Source organism: Sciurus vulgaris, assembly GCF_902686455.1.
Source record: "Sciurus vulgaris genome assembly, chromosome: 19".
Classification (NCBI taxonomy): Eukaryota; Metazoa; Chordata; class Mammalia; order Rodentia; family Sciuridae; genus Sciurus; species Sciurus vulgaris.
In genome coordinates this window covers 23141843-23155588 of record NC_136480.1, presented here as the reverse complement: position 1 = coordinate 23155588, position 13746 = coordinate 23141843, and the positions used below count along the sequence as shown (strand labels likewise).

Sequence of the window (13746 nt, the reverse complement as noted above, 5' to 3'; positions counted from 1 at the left end):
TACAGGAAGGGAGCCCTCCACAGACATGTCCAGGGGGTCTTCTGGCTTGGAAGCTCGTTTCCTCCCCTGGAGGGGGTGGGCTTGCACGACTGGCCTCCCCCCTTCTCCTTTGGGGGCAGTGCACTGGGTGTGGCCGGTGGGCTAGGCACACAGGTAGATCCTGCCATGCGGTCAGCCAGGGGCCTCAAACCCCTGCCACCCGGAGCGGGCGTCCCCCGCACCGTCGCCTCTCCGTCCGCGGGTCCTGCCTTCCTGCTGGTCTCCTACACATCTGCCGCTTCTCTCCCAGACCACAGGCTTCATCTCAGCACTGCCGCCAGCGCAGCGGGAGCCTTGAGTCGCGGTCCCACCTCCTGTCCGAGATGGACGACGACAAGCCATTCCTCTCCCTCTCCAAATCCCAAAGAAGCAGCAGCACCGAGATCCTGGACGACGGGTCTTCCCACACCAGCCAGTCCAGCTCTGAGTACTACTGCGGGCCACCCGCCGGCCCCTGCTATGCCACGCAGACCCTGGACACCCGCGCCCGGGGCCGGAGAAGGTCCAAGAGACAGAACGTGGGCACGTCCAGCTCGGGAAGCATGCCCAACCTGGCTCAGAAGGACAGCTCGCGAAACGGCGTGCCCTGCAGGGGCCCCGAGCCGCCCGCGTCCAGCTACTACATCGCAGCCTCCACGCCCTACGCCGAGGGTGACCTGTACTACGGCGGGGGCTGCGTCTTCGAGAGCGACACGGAGGGACAGTACAGTGTCAACCCCTCCTACCGACCTTCCACCCACTACGCATACGAGCGCCAAAGGGACTACTGCAGGTCCTTCCACGAGGACGAGGTGGACCGCGTGCCCCCCAACCCTTACGCCACCCTCCGGCTGCCCAGGAAGGCCACCGTGAAGTCTGAGCACATCACCAAGAACATCCACAAGGCCTTGGTGGCCGAGCACCTGCGCGGCTGGTACCAGCGCGCCTCCGGGCAGAAGGACCCTGGGCACAGCCCGCAGGCCAGCTTTGACTTGGACAGGGGGTCGCCACGATGCCTGGGGTTCACGGGGCTGCAGGTGCCCCGCTCCCCAAGCAGTCGCGCGTCCTCCTACTCCTCAGGTAAGAGCTGGGCAGAGCCCGCGCCCGCCACCCTGAACCACCTCTCCGGGCGGGAAACCCACCACCCAGGGCCCTAAGGTGGTGTCAATTCCCTGCAAGCACAGTAAGAGCTGCCCACTCGGACCGTCCCCTCCCGAGTCTCCTGAGGCGGCCTGCAGGCTCTGTAGACATCTGCCCATGGCCTGCCCACCCAGCCGCAGTGGAGACTCGCGGGCACGTCCCTTCTACTTCCTTCATTGATAACCACATCTTTCAGTGCATTGGGGCACTGAGGTTGGGCATTTGAAAGGGTCAGAGTGAACATTTCAGGCAAACAGAAAACGTTAGGAGTTCAAGTCCATCCCCGTTCACCACTAAGATCTGGTGGAGAGTGGAGGAAAGCTGCAGAGGCTGGACCTCCTCACCTGCCACATATCTGATCCACTTCAGGGTTGACTTAAGGGCTTCTGGGGGCTGCCTTTATTAGAGGAGGGTTCCCTGCAGACCCTGGCTGCATCCTCTGCTGACGTTGGTGAGCGACCCACTGCAGCGGCCGTCTAAGGAGAAGGGTGTCCTGAGACTCATGACTTCAGGCCCCTCAGCATGCTCAGGGCTCCTGGCCTAGGGGAGCTCAGTCAGCTTAGCAGAATGTGTGAGAATTAAGCATGTTTAAAACTCTAAGGAACGAATGAATTCTCTACCTGAAAACCCACGGTCATGAGTCCTGCCCTTTCCCTTACAATGACACCTGTGTGAGTCACAGTGTGGGGATTCCTGAATCACGGGCCAGTCGGTCTGAACTGCACCTTTAAAAGCTTCATAAGTTTGTTGACGAGAGCTGTTGCTGTGGAGATTACTGTTCAGGGTCAAGTTCTCTCCTGTCTGTGCAGGACTTTGGACTTCGCGCAAGGGCTGCCCCATCTCTGACCGCATCTAACACATCAAAAGCCTCCTATCCTGGCTTCTTGTTATTTGTGGCTCTGGTTTAGAGAACGCTTCTCCCCACTGAAGTTCAGGGAGATGCATGGACAATGTTCACAGACCAAACGTAGGCAGAGTACCACAGGCCGATAGCCAGAAGGGACGGAGAGGCTCCTGGGCCGGGCTTGGGGCACGGGGCTGCCCAGGAGATGCAGGCCTATCTCTGGGCCCCTGGTGCCCCTGGCTGCTGGCCAGTGTCTGGGGCTACAGTGAGGATGGAGAGAATCCCTGGTGCAGGAGGCACGAACCCTGCTGACCGGCAGGACTCGGCCCCCAGACCAAGAGTATCTCTTTTGAAGGGGCGACGTGGGTCAGCTCTGCCTTCTGGCATGCTCCTCCTTCCTGCCTGCGTCTAACAGCTGCAGAGGTGCATACAGCAGGCATGCCTCATCTCTACCCACAGACACATTTCCAGTTATTTGCCACAGCCCCGTCCAGCCACCCAATGGTTCTCACAGTGACCGGGTTTGGGAGAAATGACAACCAGTTGTGTGCAGCGCCATGAGGCTCCCTGGGTGCTTCACGTGCTCTTGCACCCGTGGGTTCTGTGTGGCAAGTGCCACGGTAGGCTTGTTATCTATCTGATTATGCAGGGTGGACAGCCGGGCCTGGAGAGTTTCAAGGACCCTGCTCAGGCCTCAGAGCTGGTGCACGGTGGCCTGGGGATCCTCCCCAGCTTGACCTCGTAACTGCCCAGCCTCAGAGCCTCCACTCAGAGTTCGGAATTGGTCTTAAAAGTTCAAAGTGTGAGTCTTCCATCTGTTCATCAAAACCATGTGGCCCCAGGAATTCTCAGGGGTGTGTGTCGCAGGTTAGGTTGGTTGCCGGAAACGAAGCAGAGAAGAGCAGGAAGGAGACGGGCCATGCTGGACTTTTGAGTCCAGTGACCACAGGCACTGTGGCCAGGGCGTGTGTCCTAGGCAGGGAGCAGGACAGGGTTCATGGGGCAAGCGCCCAGTGAGGAGGCTTCCACACTTGTTCCAGCTCCGCCCTCTGAGGCTAACCCTCCTCTTCCTGAGCACCTTCCTGGACCAGCTCCATGACCCAGCCCCCATCTTTTTTAGACAAAAAGTTCTATGTACCTCGATCTTGCTGGCGGCCAACATGACCTCAGGCTGAGGAATAGTCAGGTCTCAACAGCTCAGCTGGCAGAACGCTTTTCCCTGAAGGTCTCCAAAAATTCCAGCTCATCGTCTTCCTTACAGCCGAAGCCTGTGTTCAGCCACCACAGACTGCAAAGGAAGATTCTCTCCATATATGAGGATTGTCCCCCCCACCCCCTTATCTTTGGGTTATTTTTTAAAAATATTTTAATCAAAAAATTTCTTTTTTTTCCCACATATCTTATTGGTGCTTTGGAGTTGTGTGAAACGGTGGAATCTGAGGTCACACGTTCATGCAAGCACACGATGTAACAATGTCATTCTTCAGTATCATTCCCAGTACTTCCCCATCCTCTCCTCCCCACCGGGTCCCTCTGCTCTTCTGCTGATCTCCCTTTAATCTCCATGGGGGTCTCCCCTTTGTTTTCCTTATTTTGGTATAGTTTCCACACATGAGAGAGAACATACAAGCCTTGACTTTGTGAGTTTGGCTTATTTCACTTAACATAATATTCTCACCTTCCGTTTTCCTGAAAATGGCATAATTTTATTTTTCTTTATGGCTGAATAAAACTCCGTTGTGTTTCTATACTACATTTTCTTTATCCATTCATTCACCGATGGGTGCCTAGGCTAGTTCCATAGTTGGGCTGTTGTGAATTGTGTTGCTCTACACCTGGGTATGCGGGCAGCACTGTGTTAAGATGACTTCAGTTCTTTAGGCTAAATACTGAAGAATGGTCTAGCTGGGTCCTGTGGTGGTTCCAAGCCTAGTCTTTTGAGGAGCCTCTGCACTGATATCCATGGTCGTCGAACCAACTTACAATCCCACCAACAGTGTAAAAGTGTTCCTTTCTTTCCACATCCTCTCCGCATTTGTTACTTGTACTCTTGATGCCTGCCATTCTGACTGGCGAGAGATGAAATCTCAGTGGGGGTTCGATTTGCATTTCCCTAATTATATGATGTTGAACATTTTTTTACAATTTGTTGGCCATTCATTTGCCCATTTATTAATTGGGTTGTTTAAGTTTTAGGAGTTCTTTGCATATTATAGATATTAGTCCTCTGTCAGAAGAGTAGGTAGCAAAGATTTTCTCCCACTCTGTGGGTTCTTTCTTCACATTCCTAGTTGTTTCCTTCACTGTGCAGAAGCTTTTTGATTAGATGCTGTTCCATTATTGACTCTTGGCATTATTTCCTGAGTTTTAGAGTGCCTGTTGAGAAAGTCATTGCCTGTGCCTAAAAGATGGAGTGTGGTCCCTACATTTTCTCCTAGGAGTTGCATGGTTTTATATGTATAGTTGTATAGTTTCGAAGACTAGTTCCTAGGTCTGTAATTCATTTTGAGTTGATTTTGTGTAGGGTGAGAGATAAGGGCCTGGTTTTATTCTTCTACCGTTTGTTAAAAAGGCTGTCTTTTCTCCGATACATGTTTTATCACCTTGATCAGGATCAGGTAACTGTAGATGTGTGGGTTTCTCTGTGTCTTCTCTTCTGTCCCATTGGTCAACGTCTCTGTTTTATGCCAATCCCATGCAGTTTTTATCACTATAGCTCTGTAGTATAATTTGATGTCTGCATTGCTTTTTGGGCTTAAAATTGCTTTGCCTTCTGGGTTTTATTCTTAAAAATGAATTTTAGGATCTCTAGTTCTGTTTGAATGTCATGGTATTTTGGTGGGAATTGCATTGAATTCGTGCATTGCTTTTGTTAGTGTGGCCACTTAAACAACAATAATTCTGCCTATCCATCAACTTGGGAAGTCTTTTCATCCTCTGAGGTTTTCTTCAGTTTGTTCATCAACACCCTATAGTTTTCCTTGTAGAGGTCTTTCACCTCCTTAGTAGATCTATTCCTAGGATTTTGTTGGTTTGTTTTTGTTTTGTTTTGTTTTTGAAGCTATTATAAATGAGATTATTTTCCTGATTCTTTCTCAGAAGACTCACAGTTGGTGTAGAAGAAAGCTATTAATTTTTGTATGTTGATTTTGTAATCTGCTACTTTGCTGAATTTGTCCATTGACTCTAGCTTCTTCTGATGGAACCTTTTGAATCTTTTAAATGTAGAATCATATCCTCTGCATACACTGGTAATTTTATTCTTTTCTTTCCTATTTTTATCCCTTTCATTTCCTTCTCTTATATAATTGCTCTGGCTACAATTTCTAGTGCTATGTCAAATAGGAGCGGTAAGAGCGGACATCTTTATCTTGTTACCAGTTTTAAAGGAAATGCTTTTATTTTTTCTCCATTCACTATGATGTTGGCTTTGGGTGTGTTGTGTAGTCATTGTGATGTTTTAGGTTCCTTCTGTCCCTAGTTTCTTCCATGTTTTTATCATGAATTAATGGATGCTAAATTTTGCCAAAGGCTTCTGCATCTATTGAAATAACTGTGATTTTGTCGTTAATTCTACTTAGGTGGTGAGTTACTTTTATTGATTCGTGAATGTTAAACCATCTTTGCATTCTTAAATCCCTGGGATAAAACCAGCTTGGTCATGATGTGCAGTCCTTTTAAATATGTTGTTGAATATGATTTGCTAATATTTTATTAAAGATGTTTGCATCTAAGTTCGTCAGGGATATTTATCTGTAGTTTTCTTTCCTTGATGTGTCCTTATCTGGTTTTGATATGAATTTAAAAGTTTTCTATTCTTTTCTATTTCATGTGGTGACTTGAAGAACATTATTTCTTCTTTAAAAGTCAGGTAGATTTCAGCTGAGAATCCATCTGGCTGTGGACCTTTGTTACTACTTCTATCTCATTGCTAGTTACTTCTCTGTTTAGGTTTTTTTTATGTCCTCTTGATTCAATTTTGGTAAATCATATATGTCTAGAATGTATCCCTTAATTCGAGGTTTTTGAATTGTGGTGTAACTTTTCAAAACACTCTGTGTGATCCTCTGGGTTTCTGTGCTGCCTATCATGACTTCTCCTTTTTCATCTCTAATTTTATTATTTTAGGCCTTCTCTCTTTCTTTTGTTTGGTTTAGCTAAGGTCTTATTACTCTGTTTATCTTTTCAAAGAACCAACTCTTCGTTTCATTGATCCTTTGTATTTTTTTTAATTACCAATTTCATTGATTTCAGCTCTGTTTAATTATTTCCTTCCTTCTACTGGTTTTGGAATTTGTTCTTGTTCTTCAAGGGTATTGAGATGCCTCAGTAGGTTGTTTATTTGGAATTGTTCTGATTTTCTTACGGAGGCACTTATTGCTATTAACTTTCCTCTTAGAACTGCCTACATAGTGTCCTGGAGGTTCTATATATTCTCATTTGATTTGAAGCATTTTTAAATTTCTTCCAATTTCTTCTATTACCCATTTATCATTCAAAAATGTCGTTCAATCTCTTTGTGTTTATATAGTTTCTGTAGGATTTGACTGTTTGGGGATGGAATGTTCTATAAATATCTATTAAGTCCATTTGATTTATAATATTATTTTTAGACCTGAAGAGTCTTTACTCAGTCTGTGTCTGAATGAACTATGTATTGGTGACACAGATGTGTTGGGATTTATCTGAGTCTTAATTCAAGTAGTGTCTGTTTTATATTATTAGGTGCATCAACATTTGGGGCATAAACATTAACCATTGTTATATCTTCTTGTTTGGTGTCCCTGTACCAGAATGTGGTGACCTTTCTTGTCTCTCCTGAGTAATTCTGAAGCAGACTTCAGGCCAAAACTGGACATGAGAGTAGCCAGTTCTGCTTGTTTTCAGGCTCAATTTGGATAGTATATCAGTTTCTGTCCTTTGCCTTTCATCCATGGCTATCTGTGCCTATAAGGAGAGTCTCTTGCCAACAACATATAGTTGGATCCTGTTTTGTAATCCAGTCTGCCAGCCTATGTCTTTTGATTAAAGAGTTGAGATCATTTGCATTAAATGTTATTGTAGAGGGATGTGTATTAATTCTTGCCATTTTGATTTATTTTTACTGTTTAATTTGGTCCTATTCTCATTTGCTTAGCTACTCTTTAGTTTCATGGCTTCCTTTAATTTCTACTTATCTTGGAAGGTTTTACTTCTCCTTTGATTCTGAAGCATAGCTATGCTGGATAAAGCAATGTTGGTTGATAGTTATTTTCTTTCTGGGCTTATAACACATCATTCCAAGCCCTCCTGAATTTTAGAGTTTGTACTGAGAAATCAGAAGTAATTGTGATTTGCTTGCCTCAGAATATAACCTGGAACTTTCTCTTGAGACTTTTAAAATTCTTCCCTTTTTCTGTATGTTAGGCATTTTAATTATAATGTGTCATGGGGAGGTTCCTTTTTGATCTTGTGTATTTGGGGTTCTGAATGCATCCTGCATGTAAATGTCCATCACATTCTCAAAGTTGGAAAATTTTGTCATTATTTTTTGAAGAAGTTTTATGATTAGCTTGCATCTCACAACCCTCTTAGATTTCAGTGATTCTTAAATTTGGTCTCTTAATGTTGTATCAGACTTCTTGTGTATTCTGGTCTTATTTATTTGGTTACTTATTTACTTTTTTTTAATACTTCCAACCACTTTGTCCTCCAATTTCCAATTCTGTTGTAAGCATGGTCTACTCCATTCAAGAGATTTTCAACAGAACATTCTATTTGATTTATTGTGTCTTTCATTTTCAAGATTTGTTTGGTTCTTTTTCACTATCTCTATCTCCTTATTGAATTTCTCATTCATATCTTGTACTAATTTCCTAAATTCATTCAGTTGTTTTCCTGTGTTCTCTTGGAAATCATTGGTTATTTTTATGATCATTCTTTTGAATGCTTTATCTGATATTTTACCCACTTCAATATCTTTTTTATTTTAATTTTAAACACTGCATTTTGATTCACTGTACACAAATGGGGTACAACTTTTCCTTTCTATGGTTGTACACGATGTAGATTCACACCATTTGTGTAATCATGCATGTACATAGGGTGATGATGTCTGTCTCAGTCCACCATCTTTCACACCATGACCCTCCTCCCTCTCATTTCCCTCTACGTAATCTAAAGTTCCACCATTCTCTCACCCGCCACCCACTCTCATTATGTATCATCATCCACTTATCTGGGAAAACATTTGGCCTTTGCTGGTTTGGAATTGGCTTGTGGAGTTACAATTTGGTACAGCAACTCTGGAAAGCAGTATGGAGGTTCCTCAGAAAACTTGAAATGGACCCACCTTTTGACCCACTTATTTCACTCCTCAGTTTATACCCAAAGGACTAAAAATTAGCATACCACATTAATGCAGCCACATCAATGTTTACAGCAGCTCAATTCACAATAGCTAGATTGTGGAACTAACCTAGATGCCCTTCAACAGATAAGTGGATAAGGAACCTGGTATATATACAGAATGGAATATTATTCAGGCATAAAGAAGAATAATATTATGGCATTTGCAGATAAATGGATGGAATTGGAGAATATCACACTAAGTAAAATAAGCCAATCCCACTTCAATACCTTTGGAGTCAGTTGCTTTATGAGGTGTTGTGTTACCTTGCTTTTTTCATATTTCTTATATTCCTGTGTTGGGTTTTATGCATCTGTTGGGATGGATTTCTCTTTATAGGGAACAGCCTTCTCTTGCCAAAGTGTCCTATAGTGATCTAGATTGAGACCCCTCATCAGCATGGTATCCACAGCCTCAGTGTTAATTCTCAGTTTTGTCTGTAGATGTGGATGTACATGGGTGGGTCCAGAGCTCCTCCACCCCAAGCCAGTCCTACTTGGGGCCTGGTCATTCGTGTGCGGATTCTCTGTCTTCTATTATTTGTTTTAAAGCATTGCTGAAGTCCGTTGTTAATTCGTGTGTGCAGCCAGGTGCACTGTCTTCCGGCTGGGTGTGGTTTAGCAGAGTCTCTTACCTGTGAACTCGTGGTGTCTTCGTACATTCCCAGCACCTTCGCACATTCCCATCTCAGTGTTTGAAGTACATCTTGCTTTTGAGTCCGACCATTTCATCTCCTTCAACTCTTCACCAGTTTTAAAAATTTGTCTTTTAATTAACCTGTTCCCACTCATAATAACATTGCTAGTTATCATTTGTGCACATGTGTGTGTATGCAGTACTAGGGATTGAATCTGGAATAAGCGACCACTATACCACTGAGCTACATCCTCAGCCTAACATGATTTGGTCATTTCATCCCCAAATTGGAAAAGGAGCTCTCTGGATTCCAAATTCTGTCTCAGCTGTGGCTGTGGCTCAGTGGTAGAATCTGTGCTTAGCGCAGGCAAGGCCCTAAGAGTCAGTCCCCAAAAACAAAACCTGGGCCCCTCACATCTGCTCTCTACACAGCTGGTTGTAACATGCTTCTAAGTGACCCAAACAGTTTTCACTTTGAATATTCAGCTAATTTTTATCTCTTCCCATTCTGATTTCCAGTGTCTTCTGCAAATGCTTCTGGGAACTGGAGGACCCAGTTAAGCTTAGGGCTATCTGAATATGAGACTCCAGCACCTTCTTACACCAGCTGCTATGGCACCGTCTACCATCCTTTGCCCTCTCCAAGCAGGTAAGAAGCCGTGCTCACATTTTAGCCTGGTCCTGGTCAGTGAAGCCAGGTCTCCTTCCATACTCCGTGACTGTCAAGTCACCTAACTCGGGGTCGGTAAACCGCAGCCTGCAAAACCAAGCCCAGTTTTGGTAAGACAGCATTTTATTGGAAAGTAGCCACGCTCACTGACCTTTATGCTAGCTATAGTCATTCTTGCACGATGAGCATGAAGCCAAATAGCCCTGAAAGACAGCAGATAACCAGCAAAGCCAGAATATCTGGCCCCTTAAGGAAAAGTTTTCTGAGCACAAATATGGTTCATTCATATTCTACCCTGGTCTTAGAGTCTGTACGTGAAATTCTGAGGCGGGGCAATACATGAAACTCTATTGTTGATAAGGTCCACTGTCTCTCCTGCAACTCTGCAGGAAATCTAAGTCCTCTCCAGAAAGCAGTCCATACCAAGGTCCTCACAGACAGTTGGCCTGACATCAGCCCTTCGTTCCTTTGTGTGTCTGACCCTATGTTACAAGAACCGTGGGTTTAAAGAACTGCAAACTCTTTCCATTCTCATTATGCAAAGGAGGAATTCCATTTGGAGAGGTCATTTCTCCCTCTTGGTCACAAAATATAATCCCCACCCAGGTGCCAAGAAGTGCTGAGCACATTGTTTTTTCAGAAACTTCGATTTTTCTTCTTTAGGATTGCTTCAGGCAGCAGATACTTGTACCGACTCTTAACAAATGAAGAGGTCTGCCCTGGGGATTTGGAGAGCTTCGTTTTTATGAAGGCCCACAGGGTTGCATGTAAACTGCAGACTTTCAACCCCAAAACTTTGTTTGTGTTCTCCACATTCAGTGGGAGTTTTTCTTGGCTTGAAATGTTAAGACAATTGTCTCAGCTTAACAAAGGGTGTGCTCAAAATAGACTTTTAATGAAAATTACTTCAGAGGACGTTGGGTGCTTGGGCTTGGGGGAGTCATACTTGAACAGGAGTTAGGAACAAGAACTCAAAAGGACTGGCCCCTATTTGAGCTGGACCTTCCTGTTCAGATCTAAGCACGATGCACCCTACATTTGCAGACAGTTCCTGGTTTCTCTGATTTTATGTTCTTCTCCCTTGACGCAGTGTGCAAGAGAGCCCCGCTATCTCTACCATCTCTCTCACTGGACTCAGGAAGTGCTCAGCACTTTCAGAGAAAAGTCTGTTTTTCCCAAGTCTGCCGATGGGTCAGGCAGCTCGAGAGGGTCACGGCTGTCAGAGGTTCATAATGTACAGGAAACCCGAAGCTATTTACGGACCCTATTGTATGTGTATGTGCAGCCATACAAGAGCTCAGTGTGGGAGCTTTGGCACAGAGTAAAGGAGTGGACAATGACGTGTCCATCACTACACCGCCCGGAGGTGCCAGCTGTTGGGCATATTTCCCCCAGTTTCCTGTACCAGTTTTAACATGGTAATAACAATATCTTAGGTGCATTTTTCACACATCATGTTGTCTATGAAATTCCATATCCCATTTCTTAAACTTAACATCCTAACAGAACGTTTTGTTTTTTAAAATGTTTAAACCTTTTTTTATATGACTGATAGGCTATTCCACTTAATGAATGTAGCATACTTTATTTAAATCTCCCAAGTTTTTGAACAATTGATGGTTTTTAGTTCTTCCTTCTTTTTTTCAGTTGTTAGTCATGCTGCTATTAACATCTTTGTGCAAAACATTTGTCTGAATTCCAGATTATTTCCTTAGGACGCGTTCCAAATGTAGAGTTAATGGATTAAACTGAAAAGTGTGTTTTTGAAGCTCCTGCTTCACGGAAAGTTTTGCCCATTACCCTCCCGTCTGCAGAGAGGTAGAAGTCCCTCTCTAAGCTATATGTTTCTGTAGGACTTTCAATCATGGTGCAATCTGATCGGTTTTATTTATTAACAGGCGGGTGTAATAGCACAAATTGTGTGTTGTTTTATGAAAAAAGGTAAGAGACAAAATAAGTTTCAAGATACAGAGGAAAAACTTAGATTTTCCTTTTAGCTAGAGAATGTGAAACACTTAGCAATATATCAGGATTTTTAAAGGTAAACTGAGTGCACTATATTAGAGAGCTTTTCCCTGAAGTATCCAAATCCTGGTTCGGTAGAAAGCTCTACAGCTCTGCTGATCCCGCCTTCTCCCCAGCGGGAGTCGGTGTGGGGTCGCTGGCACAGACTCCCGAGTAGGAGCTCCGGAGGCCCTTGTGCGTTCGAGTGTGTAGGGCCTCGTTCTCGGCTCCGCTGCTGCACTCTGTGTTTTGGAATAACTTCTGTTCCTTTGCTTCCTGTTCCTCCCCACCCTGTCTAACTCTGCCTACCACCAGGCAGAACCCAGGGCCTCTGTCCCGGAGAGAGGTTGTGTCTCCCAAAATGAGATCAGTTTTGCCTTCTCTTTTGCTAAGCGTATGCCGGCCGTAGTAAGTACAGTCCATTCTCCGCTGCGTGTGTGGCCTCTCTGGAGTTGGGCTTGCTCTGGTGTGCGGAGTTACGGAATCTGGCTTTGCCTTTGTTACGTGGAGACACTAAAAACCCTGGACTGACCCCCCCCATTTGTTTCCAAAACTCTTCTTCCCAAGGCTCCGTCCACCCATACTAAAAGGTGTGGAACTGTCAGTAGAAACCCGCTAACACCCGCTAACCTGTTCTAACCTACTGTACGGTAATGTGGTCTGCTCATCAGAGTGGTTTGTGTGACAGGGTGTGCTTATTTAAACATACCATCCAGATACACCTACGATTTTTAAGTGTGATGTGGTTTCCTGGGTCACTGCCAAGTCAAACTTGACCCCTAAGCCTTCAGGATGTAGAAAGTGTCCAAAGGTGTTTCTGCTACCCTTAGATATTTCCTTATCACTGAGGAAGGCAGACGACATATTCCCTTAATCTGAAGACTACTTAAAATGTAGATGTCAAAAGGTACTTTTTAAAAAAGTTAACAATATGACTCTTGAATGGATTTAAAACAAGCATGTGTCAAAGATTAATTTCACTCATCAGTAATGGAACTAGCAGATTGTTTATGCTGGTTCAAAGAGAATTCTAGACAATGAAAAGAGACATCACTGGGCTAAGGTTACTAAAGCAGATCCCAAACGAGTTAATATCCTACAAGGTAGTTAGACCGCAGCCAGGGCCCTTCCTACCACTCAGAAGCGATTTGTATTTCTCCTGACAAAACCCTGTGACGTAATGTGTAACGGACACCCTGTGAGTCTGGGTCGATGGTAGATGTGTCCAGGAATGGAAGGTGGGCCTGAGAGACCCCATCCCGTGTGACGGAGGGGCTGCGGCAGCCTCGGCCTGCCTCCCGGTTCTGGAAACCTGTGGTTTCCTGCTGACACAGCCGTCTGTGTGCCCACAAGCCCTAACTGTGTGGTTCTTCTACAGACAGTACCCAGAGGGCCGCCAGCTGGACGGTGCAGCTGGGACCCGGCTGGAGGGCGGCCTGGAGAGCGGGGAGCAGAGGGCTGTACTGGCACGAAGACTCAAAGCCTGGGACGCTAGTCTGACCCTGCCGTCGGGGCTCCTGGCCGAGCCTGCCTCTCACCCTGGTGTGCCTTGCAAGATGTGCGTGTCTGCCCCGAGGCTCGAGAGACCCGAGGCGCCGGGCTGAAGGCTCAGGCTGCCTGCAGGCACCCTTCTCCAGGTCTGGGGCCCTTGCAGGACAGGACTCCCCTGGATGCCCTTCCCTGGGCTCGCCGTGGAAGGGAGCGAATCGTTGAAGGCAGACCTGAAAACTGTGACTGCATTCAGGGAGGGCGTCCCGGCGGGCGGGAGGCTTCAGAGCACAATTGGGAAGGAGGAGGGGCGGGAAACCGGGGTCCTGGGCCGCGGCCCATCAGCACCTGTGCCCCGTGAGCCCCGGAGAGGAGCGTGCCTGTGTCCACAGACACGGGCCATCAGACAGTATTGGGAAATCGCTTGAAGAGAAGCTGGGTCTCGGAGAAGCTGCGAATGTGCAGATGTTTTAGGCCATTATAGGAGTGGGCTTTTTCACACGAGCACCGTGACACGGTGACATGAGCCCTACACGGACACTACCCTGCCATCCTGCC

At 45.8% G+C, this 13746-nt stretch overlaps 1 protein-coding gene across 1 annotated transcript; it reads left to right on the top strand.

Annotated features, from left to right (window-relative positions):
• The first annotated feature begins 239 nt into the window (after window positions 1–239).
• On the top strand, window positions 240–13327 carry LOC306650540 (FERM domain-containing protein 4B-like). The gene is made up of 3 exons (XM_079122570.1): window positions 240–1098; window positions 9546–9675; window positions 13079–13327. The coding sequence occupies exons 1-3, from the start codon at window positions 363–365 to the stop codon at window positions 13302–13304; spliced, it is 1092 nt and encodes a 363-aa protein (XP_078978696.1). The 5' UTR covers window positions 240–362; the 3' UTR covers window positions 13305–13327.
• The last annotated feature ends 419 nt before the right edge of the window (window positions 13328–13746 follow it).

What these genes read in the sequence shown, in the direction of transcription:
- LOC306650540 (XM_079122570.1), top strand. Translation starts at nt 363, where the DNA reads ATGGACGACGACAAGCCATTCCTCTCCCTCTCCAAATCCCAAAGAAGC. An exon ending in CGCGTCCTCCTACTCCTCAG is followed by an intron (nt 1,099 to 9,545) that starts GTAAGAGCTGGG and finishes TCTGATTTCCAG; the next exon opens with TGTCTTCTGCAAATGCTTCT. An exon ending in CCTTTGCCCTCTCCAAGCAG is followed by an intron (nt 9,676 to 13,078) that starts GTAAGAAGCCGT and finishes GTTCTTCTACAG; the next exon opens with ACAGTACCCAGAGGGCCGCC.